General features: G+C 43.3%; 1 protein-coding gene across 6 annotated transcripts in view; it reads right to left on the reverse strand.

Moving 5' to 3' along the window:
- sox5 (SRY-box transcription factor 5) overlaps positions 1 to 26753 on the reverse strand; it is a 394349-nt gene that overhangs the window by 10638 nt on the left and 356958 nt on the right. For all 6 annotated transcript variants that reach the window (XM_072241132.1, XM_072241133.1, XM_072241130.1 and 3 more), the window contains 2 exons: positions 19825 to 19939; positions 11743 to 11916 (listed from right to left, as the gene is read on the reverse strand). In XM_072241132.1, the coding sequence (XP_072097233.1) occupies positions 11743 to 11916; positions 19825 to 19939 (289 nt within the window). The remainder of the gene's footprint in view (positions 1 to 11742; positions 11917 to 19824; positions 19940 to 26753) is intronic.

The raw sequence follows: 26753 nt of genomic DNA on the forward strand, positions 1-26753 counted from the left end.
GCAACAAGCTCCTCTGTCCCAACAAGACCACGCCGCCCAATTACACCCACGTGACCAATTAACCTTCCAAAATGTACATCCTTGGAATGTGGGAGGAAACTGGAATGCCCAGGAGAAACCCAGACAGTTACAGGGAGAATGTACAAATTCCTTACAGACTGGTCTTTTAATCATCAATCTTGCCTTTGCCTTGCATGTTATTCTTTACTTCTGTCAGACTCCCCTCAGCCTCCTCTGCTGTCAGGAAAACACACCCTTCTTAGTTGTACCTAGTAAACAAGGGGTGCACAAGTCACCAGGGGCAGAGATTTGCCCACCACCTCTCCCTCTTGTACACTTCATGGCAACAACAAACAGGGTCCAAACAGCATGAGGTATCCGGAGCGGCTTCAAAGCTGTACAGGGCTGCCTTTTAGCAGTCGCTCGGTGACATCCTTGCGTCACGACACACTATGTGGCTTGGCTGGGCTCTGTTAGCAGCGCAGTCTGCCGCTTGAGAAACTGTTGATTACACCAGGGTACCACCTGCTCCCACCTCCTTTCTGCAACTCCAGGGTGACACCTGCTAGACTTCCTTCCACTTCATTCTTGGCTGTCCCTGTGGTATTCTTGGGTCAGCTTCAAGTGGCTAAACTTCCACAGCTCTGAGCCATGATACCTCTTTCTCACAACACCCCACACTCTCTCCTTTAGCTTCCCTGTTCCTCTACCATTGCCCACTGGTTTTTCACCATTTGAAGCCAGCAACATAAGCTAAGATTTGCATGTTTATTTGTAGAAGATTTTCTCCTTGATGACCATTTCCACTCAATGTGGACTAGTGAGTCTCCTCCTGACTCCCCCTTCCTTAAGTCCACCATTAGTTCCTTGATCTTGATCTTGCTGATGTTGAGTGCAAGGCTGTTGTTGCTCCTCAACCAGCCGATCTCTCTCACCTCTGTATGTCTCCCCGTCGCCATCTGAGATTTTGCCAACATGGTAAATGTATAGATGGTACTTGGTCTGTGCTTGGCCACACAGTCATGTGTGGAGAATAGGGCAGCAGGCAAAGCACACATTTTGATGAGCGCCCTGTGTTCATTGTCAGTGAGGAGATGTTGTTACCTCTCTCATTGAGGAAACCAAGGGTCCAGTTGCAGATTGAAGTACAGCAGACCTGGTTTTGAGGCTTGTACTGTGGGGGGGGGGTGATGGTTTTGAATGCTGACTGTGATCGATAAACAGCAGCCTGACATAGGTCTTGCTGTTATCCATGTTATTCAAGAGTGAGTGGACAGCCAGTGAGGTTGCATCCTCCGTAGGCAAACTGCAGTGGGTTCAGGTCATTGCTCAGGCAGGAGTCAATTCTAGCCATGATCAAGTCAGCCATTTGGTCTCAGTCCATAAGATATAGGAGCAGAATTAGGCTAATTGGCCCATTGAATCTGCTCCACCATTTCATCATGGCTGATCCAATTTTTCTCTCAGCCTCAATTTCCTATCTTCTCCCTTTAGGGAATCCTGCACAAGGACTCCCAAGTCCCTTTGTACTTCAGTTGTTGTATTTTCTCTCCAGTTAGAAAACAGTCAACACGTTAATTTCTTCTACCAAAGTGCATTTCCTGACACTGTATTCCATCTGTCATTTCTTTGCCCATTCTCCTAATCTGTCTAACTCCTTCTGCAGCATCTCTACTTCCTCAAAACTACCTGCTCCTCCATGTATCTTTTGCAATAAAACCATCAATTCCACTATCCAAATCATTGATATATATCGTCAAAAGAATTGGTCCCAACACAGACCCCTGTGGAACACCGGTAGTCATCACAGTCAACCAGAAAAGGCTCCCTTATTCCCATTCTTCACCGCCCGCTTTATTATTGCTAGAATCTTTCCTGTAATACCATAGGCTTCTAGCTTGTTAAGCAGCCTCATGTCTGGCACCTTGCCAAAGGCCTTCTGAAAATCCAAGTAGACAACATCAACTGATTCTTCTCTGTCTATCCTGCATGTTATTCCTTCAAAGAATTCCAACAGATTTGTTAGGTAAGATTTTCCCTTGAGGAAACCATGGTGACTATGGCCTACTTTATCCTGCTTCTCCAAGTACCCTGAGACCTCATTCTTAATAATCAACTCCAATATCTTCCCAACCACTGAGGTCAGACTAACTGGTCTGTAGTTTCTTTTCTTCTGCCTCTCTCCCTTCTTGAAGAGTGGAATGACATTTGCAATTTTCCAGTCTTCCAGAACCATTCCAGAATCTAACATCAATACAGATCATTTCACTACAACAGTGCATTGAGGTAGTACAAGGGAAAAACAACAACAGAGTGTGGAATTAAGGGTTACTGAAACAGAGAGAATGCAGTGCAGGTAGACAATAAGGTGCTGGTTGATTGTGAGGGCAAAGTCCATCATATTGTACAAGCAGACAGTTCAATATCTGTGCAACAGTGGGATAGAAGCTGCCCTTGAGCCTAGTAATACGTGTTTACTGGCTTTTGTATCTTCGCCCTGATGGGAGGGGAGAGAAGCACACATGTGCAAACATTCACAGACCCATTCACATACACAGGGCCAATGAACATGCATGTACGATCCACTCAAACACACATCAAACAAATCAACCCATATCCATACAGCAAACCCATCTCCCTCCACACACACCATCTCCCACACAGTCAAACCCAGTTTGCAGTGAAGGACTAGCAGCGTAAACACAAAATAATCTGCAGATGCTGGGGTCAAAGCAACACTCACAACACACTGGAGGAACTCAGCAGGTCGGGCAGCATCCGTGGAAACGATCAGTCAACGTTTCGGGTCGGAACCCTTCATCAGGACTGTAGAGGGAAGGGGCAGAGGCCCTATAAAGAAGGTAGGGGGAGGGTGGGAAGGAGAAGGCTGGTAGGTTCCAGGTGAAAAACCAGTAAGGGGAAAGATAAAGGGATGGGGGAGGGGATAGGCAGGAAAGGTGAAGAAGGAATAGGGGAAAACACAATGGGTAGTAGAAGGAGGTGGAACTATGAGGGAGGTCATAGGCAGCTGGGGGAGGGGGCAGAGTGAAATAGGGATAGAGGAAGGGAGGGGGAGGGAATTACCAGAAGTTGGAGAATTCTATGTTCATACCAAGGGGCTGGAGACTACCTAGATGGTATATGAGGTGTTGCTCCTCCAACCCGAGGATAGCCCCATCATGGCAGTAGAGGAGGCCATGTATGGACGTATCTGAACGGGAATGGGAAGCAGAGTTGAAGTGGGTGGCTACTGGCATCGGTCCCTCTGTGACTCCCTGATCCACACATCCTCCCCACGGATCTCCCACCCGGCACTTATCCCTGTAAGCGTAAGTGCTAAACCTGTCCCTACACCTCCTCTCTTGCCACCATTCAGGGCCCCAAACAGTCCTTCCAGGTGAGACAATACTTCACTTGTGAGTCTGTTGGGGTCATCTATTGCATCCGGTGCTCCCGGTGCGGCCTCCTCTACATCAGTGAAACCCAACGCATATTGGGGGACCGCTTCGTCGAGCACCTCCACTCCGTCTGCCACAACAGACAGAATCTCCCGGTAGCCACCCACTTCAACTCTGCTTCCCATTCCCATTCAGATATGTCCATACATAGTCTCCTCTACTGCCATGATGAGGCTAAGCTCAGGTTGGAGAAGCAACACCTCATATAGCGTCTAGGTAGTCTCCAGCCCCTTGGTATGAACATAGAATTCTCCAACTTCCGGTAATTCCCTCCCCCTCCCTTCCTCTATCCCTATTTCACTCTGCCCCCGCCCCCAGCTGCCTATCACCTCCCTCATGGTTCTGCCTCCTTCTACTACCCATTGTGTTTTCCCCTCTTCCTTCTTCATCTTTCCTGCCTATCACCTCCCTGCTTCCCCTCCCCCACCCCTTTATCTTTCCCCTTACTGGTTTTTCACCTGGAACCTACCAGCCTTCTTCTTCCCACCCTCCCCCTACCTTCTCTATAGGACCTCTGCCCCTTCCCTCTTCAGTCTTGACGAAGGGTTCCGGCCCGAAACGCCGACTAGTCGTTTCCACGGATGCTGCCTGACCTGCTGAATTCCTCCAGTGCGTTGTGAGGACTAGCGGTGTAATGCCAGTCATGTTTCAATGCTAATGTGGTTAAATATCTTCACACTTGTTTTGTGGCTAGATCATGAATCCCTCAGTAAGTGATCACCCTTCTACATGCATAAACAGGTTTGAGTTTACATACATCTCTGATGAGGAAGAGCACTCATCCCCATTTGGGAGTGGCTTTAATATCTGTTGTTGGTGCTTTTAAAGCTGCAAATTGGTTGATTTTGGTGAATTACTTTAATTGCCGTGGATACTTCCAGTGGTTATTGGTTAATGTGTGTTTTAGCACTTACACCAAAGGTATGTGGTAACCCTTCAGCGAGAGAAGCAGATGACAACAAAAGTGCTAAGGTGCTCTCAGTTACCTCAGGAGTATGGTCAGAAATCAGAATGGTGCCGAACTAAACCGGGAGATACCAGACTCAGTCACCAAAAGTTTTGTCGGAGGGGAAGGTGTAATGGATGATTTAAAGGAAGAGAAGGACTGGAGGAAAGAATTCAAGAGATTAGGGCAATTGTGGACAGGGTGTGTGAGAGACACATGGAACTACAGATGCTGGAATGCGGAGCAACACACAAGATGCTGGAGGAGCTCAGCGGGTTAGACGACATCTTTGGAGGGAAATGGACAGTTGATCTTTTGAGCTGAAACCTCTCGTCAGGACTGGAGAGAATGAGGGGAGATAGCTCATGTAAATGGGTGGATCAAAGGAGTGGAACGGTTGATAGGTGATGTGGAGGAAAGGAGTGGAACAGTTGACAGGTGATAGGTGATGTGGAGGAGGTAAGAGTGGGGATGACAATGCAGGCTGGGAGGTGACGGGTGGAAGTGTCAAAAGTCTTAAGATGATGGAACCTGATAGAGAGGAATTTGGAACATGAGGGAGGGAAGAAGGGGTGGGGACAGATGGGAGTAGTGAGGGTGGGTACCCAGTAGGAAATGGGCAGATGAAAGAGAGGAAAAGAGAAAGGGGGATGGAGTCCAGGTAGATAGGGAGGAGAGGGGAAAGGGTCAGAGGAGAAACATTTTACAGGAAGTTGGAGAGTTCAGCGCCTCTGCTACTGGGTTGTAAGCTACCCTGGAGGAACAGGAAATGCTGTTCTTCTAGTTCATCTGCATTCCATGGGAGGATAGAATGAGAGGGATGCAGAAAAGTAGAAACAGCAACTAGACGGCAGTATCATTGCCAAATGCAGGACATATCATCAGCTTGGACGATGGGAGGATTGAATTATCTGGTTATTTGGATTATCATTCAGCTTCTTCACACCCTTCTCCAGTGCTGACCAATTTCACAAGTGCCATAAAGAAGGCATGGTAGAAGGAATTAAAAAAAGGACATTGGTTAAAAAAAAATAAACCACTGGTAATCCTTTATAATAAATCATTTTTGGGGCAATCAGTGATTAAAATAAGCTGGGGAAAAGGCTGGGAGTGATTGTGCCACACTGCTTTAACACAAAAGATGTCAAATGCACACTCTCCATGTCCCTCACAATCAGGAAAATGAAAAGAAGGCGGAACAGGATTATTTCTCAGCCACTCTACAATTTAAAATTGCAGATATCATGAACTGCAGCCAGTCTTCCTCTTTCAGACTTTAGCGGATGCCTGCAAGCAGCACAACTAGGCCTCAATGAGATCACTGCCTCCGAAAATCTTGTTTGATGAGGGCCCGCACTTGTAAGCTTACAGCTGTCCGCGTCTTACTGTCCAAACTGCCAGTTACAACAGTCACCCTTTTGTTTCATCCCGCTCACTTCCTGTTTCATACCCACTAAATAAAGGAGGAAAGAACAAATGAACCCACACTGATTTTTGTATTTGATCTGAAATATAAGCATTGATAGTGACTGTTAAATTCAAAAGATTTCTCCGATATAAACTTGGCCTTTGAGTTAGTGTTTGGAGTAGCTCTTCCAGGTTTTCTGCATGATGGTTTTCTGAATTTCCAGTGAATAAAGATACAATTTTTTTTAAAAATTAAGTTGCATTTGAACTTGAGAGGTGAAAGTCAGTCAGTATCGGCTGATACGACACACTGGTAAGAAAAAGGCTGACATAATCAGTATAAATAGGCTAAATTGGGCAACTTTGCTGATGTGGACTGTGCCAACAAGTTTCTTTCACCACTATTTGAGTTGATACTGTTCCTTGTCATTGTTTATTTGTGGTAGCAGTTCTCTTCTCGTTTTGGAATACTGTTCTGTGTTGGGACGTTACAGTGTTATAAAGCACAAAGACAAGCCGTTTGGTTCAATAGGTCAACTCCGACCATCAAGTGCCTACTTACAGTAATCCTGCACTCACACCCACTTTTTAGATTCAGATTCAGGTTTATTTACCACACGTATTATGGAAACGTACAGTGAAGTGCATCATTCATGTTAACAACCAACACACCTGAAGACGTGCTGGGGGCAGCCTGCAAAAGCATTGCCACACATTCCAGCACCAGCACTGCACGTGCACAATGCTCGAAGAACACAGGACACAACAAAGCAGGATATAACAAGCAACAAGACAACAACCACGAAACAAATCCCTTTCCTCCCTCACACACACACACACACACACACACACACACAGACAGTCCATTCACAAATAAGAGAAAATCTGCAGATGCTGGAAATCCAAGCAGCACACACAAAATGCTGGAGGAACTCAGCAGGCCGGGCAGCATCTATGGAAAACAGTACAGTCGATGTTTTGGGCCGAGACCCTTCATCAGGACTGGAAAGAAAAAGATAAAAAGCCAGAGTAAGAAGGTGGAGGGAGGGGAGGAAGAAATTCAAGGTAGTAGGTGATAGATGAGACTGGGAAGTGGGGGGTGAAGTAAAGAGCTGGGAAGTTGATTGATGAAAGAGATAAGGGGCTAGAGAAGGGGGAATCTGATATGAGAGGACAGGAGGCCGTGGAGGAAATGGAAAGGGTGCAGCACCAGAAGGAGGTGATGGGCAGGGAGGAGATAAGGAAAGAGAGAGAAATGGGAATGGGGAATGGTGAAGGAGAAGAGATGGGGGCAGAAACCAGAAGTTTGAGAAATCGATGTTCATGCCATCAGATTGGAGGCTACCCAGATGGAATATAAGGTGTTGCTCCTCCAACCTGATTGTGGCCTCATTGCGGCAGTAGAGGAGGTCATGGACTGACATGTCAGAATGGGAATGGGAAGTGGAATTAAAACGGATGGCCACTGGGAGATTCCACTTTTTCTAGCAGATGGAGCATAAGTGCAAGCGAAGCAGTCTCCCGATTTATGCCGAGTCTCACTGACTTACAGGAGGTCACACCAGGAGAACCAGGTGACCCCAACAGACTCACAGGTCATGTGTCACCTCACTGGGAAGGACTGTTTGGGGCCCTGGATGGTAGTGAGAGATGAGGTGTAGGGCAGGTATAGCACTTATTTTGCTTGCAAGGATAAGTCCCAGGAGGGAGATCAATGGGGAGGGATGAATGGACAAGTCCTCCAACTTCAGGACAGACCTCCAGTCTTTAGTCTCCAGCCTTTGGTCATCAGTGTTGAACTTCAGGATTTCCAATTGACCATCAGACTTTGATTTGAATCTCTCAGCATTCTCATCAATACTTCTTCCAAATTCTGCCACCCACAAATGCACAGTAGGGGCAAATAACTGAAACCAATTAACCTAGATGTCACATTTTTCAGATGTACAAGGAATCTGGAGCACTCAGTGGAAGCCTATGCGGGCACAGGAAAAGTGTGCAAACTTCACACAAACAGCACTGGAGATCAGGACTGAACTCTTCCAGAACTGAGAGGCTGCAATTCTACTAGATGCACCACCAAGCTGCTACAAAACTAAAACTTTTGCTTATCAGAAGACCTTTAATAAAGCAAGAATTCCTTTTGTAGCAGCTGAATCAGACTCCAAACCACATAGGGAGATATTTGAAAGATGACTTACAGCTTGGCCAAAGAAAAGCATCTTAAAGGAGGAGAAAGGAAGGAATACCAGAACTGAGCATGAAACCATAGTATTCGATGTTAGGTAAAGGGTTAATCCAGAGCTAGAAGAATGATTGCTTGTAAACCTAAATGAGATTTAAGAGTTTCCATTTGTGATCCTTATAGCCATTTTATAGGCTTACAGAGTAACACAAACAAAATGTTGGAGATACTCAGCAGATCATGAAACATCTATGGAGAGGAATAAACAGTCCATGTTTTGAGCCAAGATCCTTCATCCGACTCAGCTGACTGATTTCCAGCATCTACAGAATCTCTTGTGTTTTTATGGACTTATATCAACTCTCAAGCATGGACACTCCACATTATTAATCCAGCATCGAGTTTTAACTCCAGCACAGTGGCTCAAAGATCTGTAATCTTTGCCTGCTGAAAGAAGTGGTGAAACATCAGATGTATTGTCTGGCCAAGAAGCATCATAGAGCAATGTATGAAGCTGAGAGTTTGTTTGTGTACTAAGGGAGCCTTAGAAGCTCTCTAAAATGTCAGCTGAAACCTCGGGAGTCTGGTGAAATGTCAGACCGTGCATTCCACAATCAGCCAGCTTTCCTCTCAATTGTTCTTTTGGAGACTTGGGTTGCAGTTCGTTGTGTTCTAATGTTACTTTTGGAAAGTGCTTAGTTGTATCCTTGGGCCCATACAGCTATTTTGAAAATGGAACTACCTCTTCTTGATGTGGCACTTCCTTCACACATTTACTCGGAGAGAATACTGAGCCCTCTAAATCAATGTATTGTGTAATGATCTGATCTCTACAACACAAGAGTTTCACTGAATCTCTGTATGTGTGACAATAATAAATCAATTCCAATTCTTAAGAGCAGTGCATTTGGTCCTCTAAACAGTTACTTAGTCAAATAGGTCCTGTCTTGCACAGATGATCAGCAGCACATGTTTTCATTGTGAGGAAATTATCCTCAAAATAGCAACGCTTCACATGGATTTGTTTGTTTGATTAGCTAAATCATTGAAAGGCTGCACCCTCTTTCCTGCTAATTGCCCAGGGGTCTTCACTAAGTGTGGAGGGTCAAATTGAGCACAGATGCCTGCCTCCGTTGAAAAGAACTCAAGGCAGTGGCTTGTAGAGAACTTCTGAACAAGTTTCCTGGACCACCCTGGGGTCCAACTGAAAATAAAGCCCCTGCGTTTCAGTGTTGGGAGCTCACCGTGGAGCATGGGCAGTGGAAACACTAGCCCCATTGTTCATTGTTTCCTGCTGGATTCAGAAGTCGGTTGTAATGCACCGGTTTATTCAGACCAGCTGCATAATTGCAATGGGGGGAGGGTGGGGGTGGGGGCTGGGTATCAGGGATTGGATATCCTATAGTGAGCGATTCACTCAAAGCACAGGGCACATGCCAGCAGTGTGATAGGGCATCATGGAAAGGGCACTCATTGACGTCGGGCTGGCAAGAGCTGTGGACCGTGACCAGAGGGAGTGCAGGTCAGTGGGTCCCAGGGTCACACGTCCAAGCGAGCAGCATGACTGGAGGGGAAGAAACAGTCGAGGCTTCATCGGGATGTCTCGGCTACGCTGCCATGCCACCCTTTTTCTCCATCTCAATACCATATTCTTTCTCTCTGTTGACTTTTGGTCCGGAAATGTTTCTTCTTCTCCAGGATCCAGTAACTATACTTCACTGCCTTCTGAGGTGGAGAATCCCACGGGTTCACTGTCCACTGGCGAATATGTTTCCCTTCAATTTTAGTCCTAAATCTCTCACCCTGTATCCTGAGACACTGGCCCCTCCCTTTAGACCCATACTGTCCAGCTGGTGGAAACAAGGTCGGGCAGGATCAGTCAGAAATGATGGATCGACGTTTCGGGCCGGAACCCTTCGTCAGGACTGAAGAATGAAAGATGGGGAAGGATTTGAAGAATGCTTGCAGCTTCAGCTGAAAGACCAGTAATTTGAAAGACAAAGGGGTGGGGGAGGGGAAGGATTGACATCATAGCCCTGAAAACAATGGGTGGTAGAAGGAGGAGGTGGAATGACGTCAGTGCTTCCCCTCCCCCACCCCTTTGTCTTTCAAATTACTGGTCTTTCAACTGAAGTTACAAGCATTCTTCAAATCCTTCCCCATCTTTCATTCTTCAGTCCTGACGAAGGGTTCCAGCCCGAAACGTCGACTCATTGTTTCTAACTGATGCTGCCCGACCTGCTGAGTTCATCCAGCGTACTGAAAGTGTTGCTTTGATCACAGCATCTACAGATTATTTTGTGTTTAGTGGAAACAATCAGTGTGTTAAGTACCATCAAAAACTGTGGACAAGATCATTCTCTTTCACTAAAATGAGTTTGTTCAGTTCTCAAATAGAAATAGAAGATTCTGGAACCCTTAGTGCAAGGTTGCATTGAGGAAACCTCTGAATGCACCTGTAATAATGCAGCTGTATTTGCACAGGAATATCAGGCCGTAGTAATATATCCTGAGGAGGGTCATTGGAAGTAGGAAAAGGTGGGGTGGGGTGGGGGGAAAGGGAAGGAAAAGGATAGAGAGAGAAGGGAGGAGAGATAGAGATGGGGCGATAGAAAGAGAGAAAGGGTTAGGGAGAGGGACTGAGAGAAGGAAAGGGATAGAGGGAGATGGAAGGAGGGAGAGAGAAAGAAAGGGAGAAAATGAGAGAGAAACAGAAAGACAGACAGAGAGGGGGTGGTAAGAGAGAGGGAGGGATGGAGATAGAAAGAGAGAGAGATTTGAGATCAGTCTGCACTCTCATAAGCTGCCATATGCCATGTTCTAGTCTCAGCTGTCCTGACTTGCTGGGTTCAGGCCAATCACTTTCCACACAGCGAAGGTGGCAGAACCAGAAGGGAGAGTCAACCAGACATCCTTCCGAGTGATTGCATAAAAATGGCAATGGCACAAGCCTGAGACAGGTTCAGCTGCCCGGGCCCTCTGCACGTCGAGCAGGCTGCCCAAGAACGCAGGCAGGCAGTTAAGGCACCTCATAAAGAGAGAGCGCAGCACTCAAAACTCTGCCAGCTATGGAAATCCATTGTAGTCTTCAGATTTTGGGCTGCTATACATTTGTAAATGTGTGCAAAAATGAGCATTGCAGCCCCCACCATTCAAACTAACTCCCCTCACTACTGACTACCTTCTCATTCTTTACCTACATCACAATACGCCAGCAATTTTGAATTAAAACACCCGTTTGAAATACAAAGGGAAGTAATTAAAATGAACCTCACCTACCGCTCTGTGGCTGTGAGCATGTTTTCACTATTTTGACATTAAGGAGGCTATTTCTTACTGAAAAATTGTAATTCAATTTGGCAAAGTCAAAGAATAAGTAGCTCACAAAAAGAATTACATGGTTGTTATCTGTCAGGCTGTCAGGAAGAATTACACGGATATTATCATCTTAACGATTCAGACTGCCTTTTGTCTTCTGAAGAATGTTGTTTCTCCCCTCACTTATTAATTAATCACATCTGTACATAGCTTCCATTCTCCCACCTGACAACTAAACTTCAGGCTCAGTGTTGTTAAGCATTGTATTTAATTACAAACTATTAAGCATAAATGGTCATGATCTTTGGGATGTTACTGGTGTCCTTGTTTGATCAAATGCTGGTAAGCATATAAACAATTGTGCTTTCTATTAAGAGGAATAATAAGATAATCACCCAAGATGGCACCTATTATAGGTGAGCGCTTACCTAGAATTTTGCTGATGTTGGAGTTGTGCATGTCGGGAAAAGCCTGTAGAATCTTCCGTCTCTCGTCCTTGGCCCAGACCATGAAGGCGTTCATCGGCCGCTTTATGTGTGGTTCGTTACTGCTCCGGCCTCGGGCTTCCCGATAAATCCTGGGCTCTGATACTCCCGCATTTCCTGCCGGTAACAACGGAACATGGAATAGTTAGCTGATGATCTCGGAACTGCGATGAGACTGAATAAGGCCACTCAGCCCCTTGGGTAGAGCAATCCCATCAATTCCATTTCCCTGTTCTGTTCCTGCAGCCTTGCAGATTATTCTTTCTCCTCGTTCCTTCCAAAAGCCTTAATTTTCCCAGTCCTACAAGCCAGGTGTCCCAAAGTCTGCATCATATTCTACATTAAAATGTTTTTCCTTATAGCCCTCTTTGTTTTCTTTGTGCTGAGAATTTTAAATCTGTACAGCTGGCCCTTCAGCCATCTGCAATGAACTCAGTCATGGCCTATCCTTCTTCTGGCAATCCTCCTCTCAACCTTCTTTGATCTAAGAACAATCCCAAGCCTTCCAGTCTAAGCTTACAGCTGTAATGCTCTATCCTTGCCATGTTTCTTCATTTTTCTCATCGCTGTAACTTAGGGCGGCATGGTAACATGGTAACATAACACAACACTTTACCGTACCAGCGTCCTGGGTTCAATTCCTGCCTCTGCCTGTAACGAGTTTGTGCATCCTCCCTGTGACCGTGTGGGTCTCCTCTGGGTGCTCCGGTCCCCTCGCACAGTCCGAAGGTTAGAAGGTTAATTGGTCATTGTAAATTGTGCTGTGATTAGTCTAGGGTTAAATGGGGGTTGCTGGACGGTGCCTCTCGAAGGGCTGGAAAGGCCTACACCGTCCTGTATCTCAATAAAATAAAAACTTGGTTAACACACACACACACACACCAGGCAGGGGGAAATCAGCAGGTCAGGCCGCATGTATGGTGGGAAATAGGCAGTCGTCGTTTTGCACCGAGAGCCTTCCTCAGAACTGGAAAGGATGGGGACAGAAGCCAGAATAAAAGGGCAGGGGGAGGTGGAGGAGCAGGAGCTGACAGGCAATAGGTGAATCCAGATGAGGGGGTCAGGTTGGGGAGGGAATGATGTGATTGGTGGAAGAGACAAAGGGCTGAAGAAGAGGGAAGAAGGTGAAGGTGGTGGCCAGGTTGTGTAGGTGGAGGAGAGGAAAGAGAAGGGGGGATATGTCACAGAGGGGAACAGTGAGAGATGCTCTCACAGAACTCTCAAAGAGAGGAAAACTTCTTCAGGAAGGACGTACCTCGAAGAGACTTCGCAGTGGAGCAGTGAAACGGATACACCAGGGAGACTGCAGATGGTGTAACTTGGTTGCAGCATTTGCAGTAACAACCATAATAACCCAAGTACACAGTACAGTTAACACTGGAACAATGTTCAAGGCATTTTGCACAAGTGTTGTTAGAAAATATCTGGCATAGAAGGAGCTATTAGGAAGTCAAGGGAACAGGTTTTAAAGAGCAAAGGAAGGGAGGAGGCAAAACAAAATGACTGGGGAGGTTCAGGGAGGGGAAACACAGACTTGGGTCTCAGCCCAGCTGAAGGCAGACGAGTAATAGTGAAGGAAATCCTACACAACAGCAACAATTAAACTTTGAAGGCTAATTTCATTGACTGTGGAGTGCTTTGTGATATTCCAAGAACATACATGGTATGAAAGTAAGTAAGGCTCTAAATGAAACTGTCAACTGGCTTTCACTTGAATAATTCTATCTCTAATTATTTGTCCAATCTGGCAATACGAATAAGTCTTTATTTATTTAGATATATAGCATGAAACAGGCCCTTCTGGCCCAAAGAGCCCACTGCCCAGCAGCCACTAACTAGCCTAATCACAGGACAGGTTAGAATGACCATTTAAGGTACTAAACAGTACACCTTTGGACTGTGGGAGAAAACCAAACACCCGGAGGAAACCCACGCACTCATGGGGAGAACATACAAACTCCTTACGGGCAGTGACAGAACTGAACTCTGAACCTACTGAATTGTAATAGTGTTGCACTAAATGCTGCGCTACCAGGGTGCCTCCATCTTGAGACTTAAGACAATGTTTTTGGGCCCAAATGCACATAAAGTGAGATCTTTTCCATATTTCAAATGTATAATAGTACCATTTGGGAGCAAAGTAAAGAGCATTATTTATATCAGGTCCTACTAGAATGTGAAAAATACATTTATATCCTCAACATCTTATTCTCGTAATTTGTCAAATATTAATGTATTTTCGTCCTTCTGCATTAATGGATTTAATGTGATTAAATGCTCCTGAGGCATTCCACTAATTTATAAAGAGAGAAGATAGAATGTTCAGAAGGAGTGACATTAGGTAACTGAAGAGGCAAGTCTTTAAGGGTACTGAAGAGGTGGGGAGAGAGGATGGGGCAGGGTTGGCGATACAGCAGCTTCTGGCTTGAACAATGAGGGACAGCTGCCAGTGGTAGGGAGGAGCAAGGACACTGACGTTTGAATGTCTGTGTTCACTGCACATACACACCAACGTCACACAGGTTGGCAACTAATCCCTCTGAAGTTATGATTCATTGTAAATAATAAGCAGCCTTGGCTGGGTCAGAGTTGTCGATCTCAACACTGCTGTGGGAGCGCAAGAATGGCAGGGATTTAAGGAATAGACGTCACCACCCAGCGAAGGAAATTAATTTTATTTCTTACTCGTGTCATCCGTGTCTCAAGGAGAAAGAATAATCCCGTCAGTGCTGATTCTTACACAGGCTCTGAGACTCTTCATCCTGGCTCAGTTATTTCAAAGCAGTAACACGGAAAACATTGCCTAGTTTACCCTGAGGTCAGGGAGAGAGCTGGGGACATGGTGTGAGAACGTGAACCACAGGCTCTGCCTAACACCAGGTCCCAGGCACTTGGGGCCAGACTGGATTGGCATGTCTCTAGCTGCCACTAACTGCAGTTTGGAAGAAAGCCCTCTGACAAAATTGCCCCAGGAACGGTGGCTGTTAGATCTGTTGCATCATCATCTCTGCCCCGGCTTTTCTCCCAGCTTCACTCTTGTTAGTAACAGGCAACGTGTACGAAAACTTGAGGGATTTCCAGATTTGGCTGGTACCACAAAGGCCAGTAGTTTTTTGACAGTGGAGAGGAGAAAGTGAACATCCCCCTAAAGTGTGAACAGTCATCGTTTTTGGAAAAAAAAACACATAGCTGCTTTGTTTAGGCTAAAGTGTTACCTTTAGAGTTTAATGGTCAGGTTTCAGCACAGGGGAACTGTAAATTCCTGTACTGTGTTTCCTTTCTCTTATTAAGCACAACGCTGGCAACCTCATTTCAAACACAGATACAACTGATGTTTGTGGACAGCTACAAACATAAGTTGCATTGCAAAGCAATATGCTTGATTCTGTCCTGTGATTCAGAGATTGAAGTAGAGATTCTGGGAAGATATTGTGTTTTGTCCGAATTTGGAAACCTGTCTTTTTGTGTTATTTGTGTGGTTGATGTGGACAATGGACACTTCAGATTTCTCAAAAAATCCAAACCCGGGTAGAGGATCATCCTGTATAGTGGAGGAAATCTAAGGCACCATCTTTCCCAGACTTTCCCATTTACTGTATCAGATACCAGTGATTACTCTGTAGTTTCTTTCCTTAGTCAGCTTGCTCTGTTCCCAGTTCCAGAGTTCAGGTAGTGTCTTTCAAATCTAATTCACGTGACCTGATAATTGAAGCAATGGTGTGTTATGCTTACCCATCACACCAGCAAAACATAAGGCTGGTGATTCTAATGACTTGTGATAACTCAAGTCTGCATGTTGTTCAGCAACCTTGCACTCAAAGAGCTGACTGTGGACTTCAGAAAGGGTAAGATTATGGAACACAAACCAACCCTCACAGAGTGATCAGAAGTGGTGAGAGTGAGCATGTCCATATCTCCAAGGATCTAACCTGGTCCCAACATATCAATGCAGCTACTGTATAAAGAAGGCAATACAGCAGCTAGCAGGAGTTCGAGGAGATTTGGCTTGTCACCTAAAACACTCGAAAATTTCTACTGATGTACCGTGGGGAGCATTCTGACAGGCTGCATCGCTATCTGGTATGGAGTGGTGAGGGGTAGGTGCTACTGCACAGGATCAAAGTAGGCTGCAGAGAGTTGTAAACTTAGTCAGCTCCATCACTGGCACAAGCCTCTGCAGTATCCAAGACACCTTAAAGGAGCGGTGCCTCAGAAAGGTGGCGTCCATCATTAAGGACCCCCACCACACAGGACATGCCCTCTTCTCATTGTTACAATCAGGAAGGAGGTATAGAAGCCTTAAGTCACACACTCAGCAATTCAGGAACAGCTTCTTCCCCTCTGCTATCCAACTTCTAAATGGACATTGAACCCGTGAACACTACCTCACTACCTTTTTTCAATTTCTGTTTTTGCACTAGTTACGAGGGGTGATTGATAAGTTTGTGGCCTAAGGTAAAAGGAATCAATTTTAGAAACCCTAGCACATTTATTTTTCAACTTAGTCCCCCCCTACATGTACACACTTAGTCCAGCGGTCGTGGAGCATACGGATTCCTTCTTTGTAGAAGTGGTCCACAGCAGGGGTGATTGATAAGTTTGTGGCCTAAGGTCGAAGGAGATGAGTTATTAACATCAAACTTTCTGCATTATCACTCAAAGAGTTGAACTGCACGTGCACGTAACGAGAGCGTCTTGGACCTCCAGGTGGTCCACAGCAGGGGTGATTGATAAGTTCGTGACCTTAGGTAGAAGCAGATGAGTTATATAGCTCTTGTTACATGCACGTGCAGTTCAAGTCTGAGTGAAAATGCAGAAAGTTTGAATTTAATAACTCATCTCCTTCTACCTTAGGCCACAAACTTATCAATCACGCCTGCTGTGGACCACTTTCTGGAGGTCCAAGGCGCCGACTTCTACAAAGAAGGGATCTGTATGCTCCACGACCACTGGACTAGGTGTGTAAATGTAGGAAAAATAAATGTGCAAGGTTTTCTAAAATTGACTCCTTCTACTTTAGATCACAAACTTATCAATCACCCCTTTTATTTTAACTACTTAATATACATACATATACTTTCTGTAATTCAGTTTTTTTCCCTATATTTATCTTGTATTGCATTGTACTACTGCCACAAAGTTAAGTAATTTCACAATATATGCTGGTGATATTAAAATCGATTCTGATTCTGTTTAAGTAATATAACCTATTCCTAAAAAAGGTGGATTCTAAACATGTGATTCCTATTTCCAGAAGGACCAAAAGCTAGAGGGACATGGGATGACCACGACAAGCACATTCCTCCTCTAATTCATACACTGCCCTGCCTTGGAAATGTATCACTGTCCTTTACTTGTCACAGGGTCTGAATAGTAGGATATTCTACTTAAAAGAATAACCAGGTGTTTGGCAATATTTGAAGGTGTGGTTCACTATCACATCCTTGGGAACAATTTGGAGTAAATGCAGGCTCCCACAACCAGGAGAGCAATAAGTAAAAAAGATTGTCTACTAGATGGTCAGTCAGACCTTGACAGAGGAAACAGAGAAGAGACAAGCAAACAAATGCTTGAATTGGGCAATGGCATCAACAAGCTACAAGTGAGAGAACAGCTGTACTACAGAAGTCAAATGAAGCACACCATTAGTATATTAGATGGTTCTGGGATGATTAAAAGGGTCTCACTAAAGTCAACTCATGATGGAGGTAAAAGCACCCATCTAATATATTCAGTTTAAATTGCTGAAAGGTTTCCCATTCTTTTCCAAAATCTATATCATAAAGTTACATAGAATATACAATTCTTCAAACTATTTGTACTTCATTTGAGCTTCTTCTCATCCTACTCACCTTTAGTCACAGCACAGAAATAAGCCATTTGACCCATCTAGTCCATGCTGTACTGTTTTTCTCCCATTGACCCGCACCTGGACCACAACCCTCCATACACCTCCCATCCATGTACTTACCCAAACTTCTTTTAAATTTTGAAATCGAACCTGCATCTATCATTTCCATTGGCAGCTCATTCCACACTCTCACCATCCCCTGTGAAGAAGATACCCCTCAGATTCCCTTAAGATATTTTAGCTTTCATTCTCAACTTATGGCCTCTGGTTATAGTCCCATCCAACCTCAGTGGAAAAGGCCTGCTTGCATTTACCCTATCTATATCTTACATAATTTTGTATAGCTCCATCAAATCTCTCCTTATCCTCCTGCACTCTTGGGAATAATGCCCTAACCTATTCAACCTTTCTCTTTAGCTCAAGTCAACAGCTCAGTCAGCATAATCCTCCCCTCGATTATGTCCAGCTCAGTTATTTTTCCAGCTTCCTTAAATGTTCAGTCTTCTTTAACATACTCTGTAAGAGTAAGCTACACATTTTTGTATTTTTCTGATAAATAATTTGGTTATGTCCCCTATCTGATCTTGGTTTTGTTAACTTCTATTTTTACTTCTTCCCATTCTCTGTCAATCCTCTGAAAGCATTTAATATTTGTATGGCTTCTGTTAGTTTGTTCCTTGACCTCTCTTTTCAAGAAAGCATGTGACATGTATTCTTTATCCTTTTCCTGGTAGGAATAGCCTTTTTCTTTACCCACATTCTCATAAATAGTTCCCAATGGGAGCTCACCTCCAGCTTCAAACCCAGTGCAAATTTGCTGAATCCAAGTTAATATCCACTTCTAATGGTTGAATGACAATGACATGGTTCATATTCCATATTTGCTTTCTTCGTGTCTAAAGAACAAATTTCTACCCACCACCTGCCAACTCTTGCTCCAGCCCTTCGCTCTGTCTTTTTAAAGCAGATATATCCCCTCTTGTACCCCTCTCCCCTCTCCCCCCCCCCCCACCCACCTTCTGATTCTGGCTTCTTCTCCCTTATTTTCCAGTCCTGACGAAGAGTCTCAGTCCAAAACATTGACTATCTATTCCCTTTTGGCGTTGCTGACTGAGCCGCCGAGTTCCTCCAACACTTTGTGTGTAGATCATCCCTTCCTTTCCAGTCCAGATGGAGGGCCTCAATCTGAAACTCCGAGCGTCCATTTCCCTCCAGTGATGCTGCCTGACCAGCTGAGTTCCACCAGTGCCTCAGGTGTTGTTCCTTCTCCCATTACAACCCGTCGTGAGTCATGGAGCCTCTATTCCGGCAAAGAGCACACTGCTAATTGGTTGCATGAAATCTCAGAAAGGCCTGGTGAATTATCACAGACAAGAGAAAACCTGCAGATGCCGGAAATCCGAGCAACACACACAAAGTGCTGGAGGAACTCAGTAGGCCAGGCAGCATCAACGAAAAAGAGTACAGTCAGCATCTCGGGCCGAGCCCCTTCAGTAGGACTGGAGAGAAAAGAGCCGTAGATTTAAAAGGTGAGGGAGGGAAGGGGAGGAAGAAACACAGGTGGGGTGAAGTAAAGAACTGGGAAGTTGATTGGTGAAAAAGATACAGGGCTGGAGAAGGGGGAATCTAATAGAAGAGGACAGAAGGCCATAGAAGAAAGAAAAGGGGGAAGAACACCAGAGAGAGGTGATGGGGAGGCTAGATTGTTATCTTTTGCACACTGGTTGTATGCCGTGTTGTTTCGATCTTCCATTGAATCAATTATGGTTATTGAATTTATTCAGTATGCCCATAAGAAAATGAATTTCAGGGTTGTATATGGTGACATATATGTATTTTGATAATAAATTTACTTTGAACTTTGAACTTTATGTTATAACTTTATTATGGTTTAGATCACTTTTTTTCTCATCATTTGCCATTCTCCCCTCATTTTCACATATACCGATGTATAATGAAGGCTTTTAGAGATTCCTTTAAAACAACTATTTTGTCATTTTGTCTGATTGGAGCAACCTCACCTCATCATAAATTACTAAAATAAGCACATTTTCCATTTTGCAGGTCTCAACAGAATGATTATAGCATAAAATCTGTATCTTCCAGGCAAAGTTGGAACTAAGGTGGTAAGATCCCCAGTTAGAATAAGTTCACATACATTAAAAAGTACTAACCATCCGATTCTCCACCCATGTTAAAATCCACCATTGCGTGTCCAAATTTCCCATCTTCTGGTCGTTTCTCGGACAAATGTTGAGCCAAATTTTCCATTGAAGTTTTCTCATGCACCTGTAAATCAGAAGCAACTGTTTATAACCAAAAGATCTCAGAGAAATTATTGAGACCCAAAATTCTTCAGTTGAGACTGAATTTTCTCTCCTCTTAGGTTTGCAGTAACTCATCTTGAAAACCAAACAGGACAGGTAACATGAGTAGCTTTACCAAGGAAAAGCCTATGCCCCATCTCCTGTTGTCCGGGAAATTGCATGCCTTGCTAAGAGTTAAAGAGTCAAACTTTTTTTTAGGAGATAAGGATGGCAGATATTAGTGAACCAAACATACAACAACCCTGTAGCTTGCCTTTAATATAGTCCCAACCTACAGTATACATGTATGTCAAACCAAGAACACAGGCAAGTGGGATTAGCATGAATGAGTTGGGCTGAAAGGCTGGATTCCATGTTCTATAGGTTAATAACTCTACAGAAATACTGTGCAGTGCAAAAAAGTTTGAAATTCAAGGGGAACTCTAATTGCTCCCGGTATTCATTTGATTTTCAATGCTTTCAATTCACAAACAAACCAGCAAAACGCCTTTTAATTTTTTTTGCTGGGTCTTATTTCTTAGCAAATGTTATCAATACAATCATCACAGTAAGTCCACAGAAATAACAAGCATGTGTTGAATCTCATTGCTCAAAGAGCTCTTTGATAACATTTAATCTTTACCTTGGTGCTTTAAACATCATGACTTCAAATGATAATCAAAGATTCTGGGGGGATTTTGGTCAAGACATCGCTCGCTCTCTCTCTCTTTCTTTCTCTCTCGTTCTCTATCTCTCTCAACCTCTGCCTCTGTCTCCACTTTTCCCTGCTCTCTCTCTCTCTCTCTGCCCCTTCTCTCTTACCCCCTTCCTCTCTCTCTCCTTCCCTCTTCCCCCCCTTTTCTCTCTCCCTCTCCCTGTCTCTCTCAATGCGGTGTTATTAGATGACAAAACTAGGCCTTGATGTTCATGCTCACCAAAGCAGGCAAAAGCCAAAGAAGCAATATGCAGAAACTCTGTTCACAATATTAGCAGACTTCTCCCTGAAAACAGGCAGAAATACGAGTGCAGTAAAGCATTCCAAGGTGCTTCAGACCAGTTGACATTGAACCGTGAATAAAGATATTTGGACAAATGGTTAAGTTTGGAAACACCGAAGAAGGAGAGAAACAGAGGTTATGACCTTTACAGAGTAGTTTTCAGAGATGTAGAGTTGAAAGTACAGTTAACATTAACGGAGAATTGAAAACTCAGAAAACAAAAGGAGCCAAGCTAAGGAGCATTTCAAGAGAGATTAGCTTTGTTTGTCACTTGTGCATTGAAACATGCAGTGAAATGTATTGCTTCTGTCAAATCAAATCAGTGGGGATTGTGCTGAGGCAGCCCACAAGTATCACCATGCATCTGGTACCAACATAGCACCAACCTTAATCATATGTCTTTGGAATGTGGGAGGAAACCGGAGCATCCGGAAGAAACACTATCACAGCGATAACATATATATTCCTTACAGGCAGTGGTGGGAATTGAACCCTGGCTGGTCAGTGATCACTGGCACTGTAAAGCGATTGCACGAACCGGTATGCTACCATGACACCCATTCATAAGCAGCGCTGTTTTTCATCTATTGTACACAGTGTAAAACTTCAGGCACAAAGGTTTGACACCTGGATTTAGTTCTCCATTAAAGTCAAAGAGGAATATTATAGGGCAGAGTATAAATCTAGTCATGTTATCCAATAAAAATACAGCCAAAGCCCCTTCATCAGAACTTTGATCCTTGACCTCAAACGTTAACTGTTTCACTTTCCACAGATGCTGCCTGACCTGCTGAGTTTTTTTTCCTAGCATTTGTATTTCAGATTTCCAGCATCTGCAAGAGTCCTTTTTCATTCTGTGCTATTAAGTAAACTTTGACAGGGATCTCATGCATAACACACACTGTGTGAATCATGGTGGCATTTATCAGGGTCTGGTGAGGTAGTTCTGAAGTGTGACTGATATTATGGTGAGGGAAACACAGCAGGCAAGGTTCCATAAACTACAATGTAATAATGCCAGAATCTAGTTAGTGATATGGCCCAGAACACCTAGGATAGCCTTTCTGATCTTCACTGAAGTAGCTCCAGGGGATTATTATACATCCACCTCAAGGAGATTATGGCCTTGGTTTAAGGGCTCAGCCATAGGACAGCAGCTCCAAGCACAGCACTCCCTTGGGTCCTGCTCCGGAGAACCTGCTTAGGATTTTGTGCAACACACACAAAAGTTGCTGGTGAACGCAGCAGGCCAGGCAGCATCTCTAGGAAGAGGTACAGTCAACGTGTCGAGCCGGGACCCTTTGTCAGGATTTTGTGCTTGTGTTGTTACTTCAACCCACTACTTTCAGAGAGAAAGTCCGAGCAACAGAGTCGTAGCTGACATGGCTAACCAAATTCAAGGCAACAAAATGCCACTTTCACTTAAATCCTGCGACACTTAATCACCATTGGGTATTTACAGAAGCAATCACAGACACTGGCTATGTGGCTGAAATTCAGATTCCAGCAGTGGCACTCTAATTATTTGTGAGTTCAATGGAATGAAGGGAAATTAACATTAATACCTGAGGAAAGAAAAATCCTGTTGCAGAATTGAAGCTTACACATGCTTTCAGATAACATGCTTTTAATGATCCCACCCTGCCAGATGGCAGGCAAATAAATGGAGAGACAAGAGCGATAAAAATAAATGTTTTCTTTTTTAATGGACAGTACAAAATGATCTGTGCATATTGCAAGGGGAAGTGACAAGTGCTGTCAGAACAGGGAAGATGATAAACATTTCATTAATATGCAGTTCATCGTGTTTTATTTATAAAGCCAGGTTATTTAAAAAAAACATAGATCTTTATAAGCATTATGTAGTGATTCTCAGAGTCCTTCCAGCTACTAGTCAAATGGAATTATGTTCTATCTAACAAAAAAAACTCACTCTTCTTTTACCAACTAGGGCCAGTATGGTAAATCTATTATGTTGCAAAAGATATTCTTCTCTAAACTAATTTGTAATAAAAGGGTTAAAAAAATTGACAGCAATTTATGGCTGCATCAATTATTCAAGCATGCCTTAATAATTTAAAATAACAGATACAGGTTGTCTTAAAATATTTATATGGGTCTACTTCTTTTAAAAAAAGAAATAAAGAAAATTTAGCCTTAAATTATCAAATGCATTCAGGCTATTAGCATTGTATTGATGTATAAATATCAAGGCAGACACAGAGGCAGACAGTAACTCAGAGGGAGGGAATAATTCAATATCTGATTTTATGTAGGCTGATTATATGCACAAATAGGGAACAGAGGAGCTTGCAAATTTGCAAAGTATCTTATCACAACTCTCAAGATACCTCAAAGTACTTACTGGCAATTAATTACCTCATATGCAAACATGGCAATCAATTTGCAGTAAACAGCATTTTACAACTGGCAATGAGGTAGATCATCTGATAATCTATCTTAGAAATACTGATTGATAAATGCTGGACAGGACACAGGGCAAGATCCCTCCTTCTTTCATCTTTTATCTTGGAAGGTTAAGGAGATTTGGCAAGTCATCGAACACTAAGAGATTTCTACAGGTATACTGTTGAAAGTATCTTACCAGGTTGCATCGTAGTCTGGTATATCAATTCAAAAGCACAGGAATTTAAGAAACTATAAAGAATAGTGGATACAGTCCAGTACATCGTGGGTACATCCCACTTCACCATTGGTAGTATCTACAGGAGGCATTGCCTCAAAAAAGCAACATCTGTCATCAAAGATTTCCACCATCTGGGCCATGCAGTCTTCTCACAGCTAGCATTGGGTAGGAGGTACAGAAGCCTGAAGTCCCACACCACCAGGTTCAAGAACAGCTAATTCCCATCAACCAACTGTCCTCCAACCAACCAGTACAAGCTTAATTACTACAATTTAGCACTATGACCACTTTGATCTTTTTGTACTAAAATGGACTTGTTGGTTTTTTTTGTTCTATTGGGTTTCATCTCATGGCGGATAAATGGTGCATAATTTATGCTTAATTTATATTTGTCTGGTGAATGTTGCTTATCTAATGGCATGTGCCTGTGATGCAGCTATAGGTTTTTCGTTGCACTTCTGCATTCATGTACTTGCACACTGATTGTTAGTCAATCTTTGTGTAGTTCATCACTGATTCTGTTGTCTTTCTTTGTTCTACAAATACGTACTTTGATAGTAAATTTACTTTGAAATTTTCACTTTGAACTTTGTGCATATGACAACAAACTTGACTTTGAAGTTTAGAATTTGAAAAGCAGTTTGAAAAATTATTTTGTTGGCGGTTACTTTAAAAGCCATTGTCTGGATGACTGTTGGATAGGAAAAGACACTGCCTGTCCTGTTTTGGCCAACTGAATTTCATGGTGAGCTGTGAATAGGTGTACATCCCTTATTCATATATTAAACTGGCTCCACTGCGTTTACACTAACTCATATAATAGCGAGCACCCACTTACACTAATCCCATTTTATTCTATCTTATTCTCCCCACATTTTCCTCAACTGCCCCTAAGTTCTACCACACACAAGTTCTTCAACACCAGGGGCAATCTGCAGTGGCCAGTTAGCCTGCCAATTTAGTCTGCAGAGATCTGCGTTTGTACTTAGTTGTACACCAACAGTTGTCACCAGTCCTTTAATTTTCCCCATGTAATGGCCAGGTCAACAATAACTTCAGACCTCAGTAACAATTGAACAAAGAAGTATTCAGAATTAAAAATGTTTAAAGATTTAATTTGAAAAGAATAATTAATGTTTAAATGGAACCATGAAATTGCATGAACAGCTTAGAAGTGAGCAGAGAATATTTACTTACTGACAATTTAAATTTGAGATTTTGTTTTCTTACCTGAGTTTTTTTTCCGCAGTGTTTTTTTAAAAATGTGACCCTCCTAAAACTTAGTCTGTATATGTGAATGAACAGATTGAGAAAACATTAGGAGGGTTTACTCAGTCTGTTCATTCACATATACAGACTAAGTTTTAGGAGAGTCACCAGCTTAAACAAAGAGCATTAATTAATTTTCTGAAAATAAAACAGAATCTTAAAAAAGATCTATTGAAATATTTATAGCAGATGAGGTTGCACCTTGAGCAATCACAGAACATGGATTTGTGTCTACTTTCTGGAAGAAGTCTAATATTACTGGATGTTGTGTCATAGCCCACCAGAAGATTCATTCACAACTTTGTTATCTACCACTGATCACCTGTATGCCAGTATTCCAAACACTTGCGTATACGCTTCCACTCAAGATCTTGATTTTGACATTTTGTGACTGGGACAACATGGGGAAAATGGTGCCAATGTCTCAGCAGCTTCTTTCTATCATAGAGTTACAGTGACCATAGGCACTGAAGGAGCTCACCAAGGGTTACTTGCAAGAAGGAATTCTTGGCCTTCACAGCCATCTGTGGCAATGAATTCCACAGATTCACCACCCTTCGGATAAAGGTCCTCCTCATCTCTGTCCTAAAGGGATGTCCTTGTATTCTGAGGCTGCACCTTCTGGTCCTGGACTACTCCACTATTGGAAACATACTCCCTATGTCCACTCTACCTAGGCCCTTCAATATTTGATAGGTTTCAGTGAGATCTCTCTCATTCTTCTAAACTCCAATGAGTACAGGCCCAGAGCCATCAAATGCCCGTCATACATTAACCCTTCCATTTCTGGGATAAAGTCGTGAACCTCCCCGGACCCTCTCCAATGCCAGCACATCCTTTCTTAGATAAGGGGCCCAAAACTGCTCACAATATTCCAAATTTGGTCTGACCAACGCATTATACAGCCTCAGCATTACATCCTTTGGGCAGATTTACACAGATCACTGGAACTCTTTGCCTAATACCACTGAGAGGTAATCTTTACCTTATTTTCTGAAGCAGTTAAAGAAATCACCATTTACTCTAAGTAATTTATAAAGGGAACTGAATATTGATCTAGGTAGCACTGCATCTTGGGGACATATGAAAACACACACACACACAATAATATTTGGCCTCATCATTCCTTCATCCAAATGAAACAAATGACTTCTATTAACGCTTATCACATATGTATAATTTGCACATCAGTAATTGAGAAGTCTACTAGCCTCATTATGGGTCACTTCCTTTACCACGCACATTACCTATATGGAAATAAAACACGTATGTGTCCCAAATTACGTACGTGAATTCTTCTATAATTAAGTATTTTAATTAAAATGCCAAGAGCCTTTCCCAACAATTTGCTAATTCCAGGTCAATCCCAACCCTATAATTTAACTTAGATGTGGCAGCCTTATGTAAATTGGTTATCGAACTAACGAGAAGGCAATCAGGATGTCATAATGATAGACTTTCAATCAACAGTGTGTTCCATTGTTAGAAACTCCGTGCACATCTTAACAGACCACATAACAGATAGATGTAACTTTCATCTTTCCTGCATTAAGACTTTGAATTATACAGAAGCCATTTTTGACAAGCTTTACAGAGGGTGCAGAGATTTACTGGGACGCTGCCTGGACTTAAGGACATAATTTCTGAAGTTGGGTTGAGTGAGCTGGGGCTTTTCTCTCTGGAGCGAAGGAGGTGACCTGACAGAGGTGTACAAGATGATACGAGGCATAGAGAGGGAAGTCAGAGATATTTTTTACACAGAGAGTGATGAGTGTGTGGAATGCCCTGCCAGGGATAGTGGAAGAGGCCGATACATTAGGGACATTTAAGGAACTCTTAGATGGGCACATAGATGCAAAAAAAAAGGAGGGCTATGTCAGAGG

This window comes from Mobula birostris, chromosome 23 (assembly GCF_030028105.1).
Source record: "Mobula birostris isolate sMobBir1 chromosome 23, sMobBir1.hap1, whole genome shotgun sequence".
In the NCBI taxonomy this organism is placed as follows: domain Eukaryota; kingdom Metazoa; phylum Chordata; class Chondrichthyes; order Myliobatiformes; family Myliobatidae; genus Mobula; species Mobula birostris.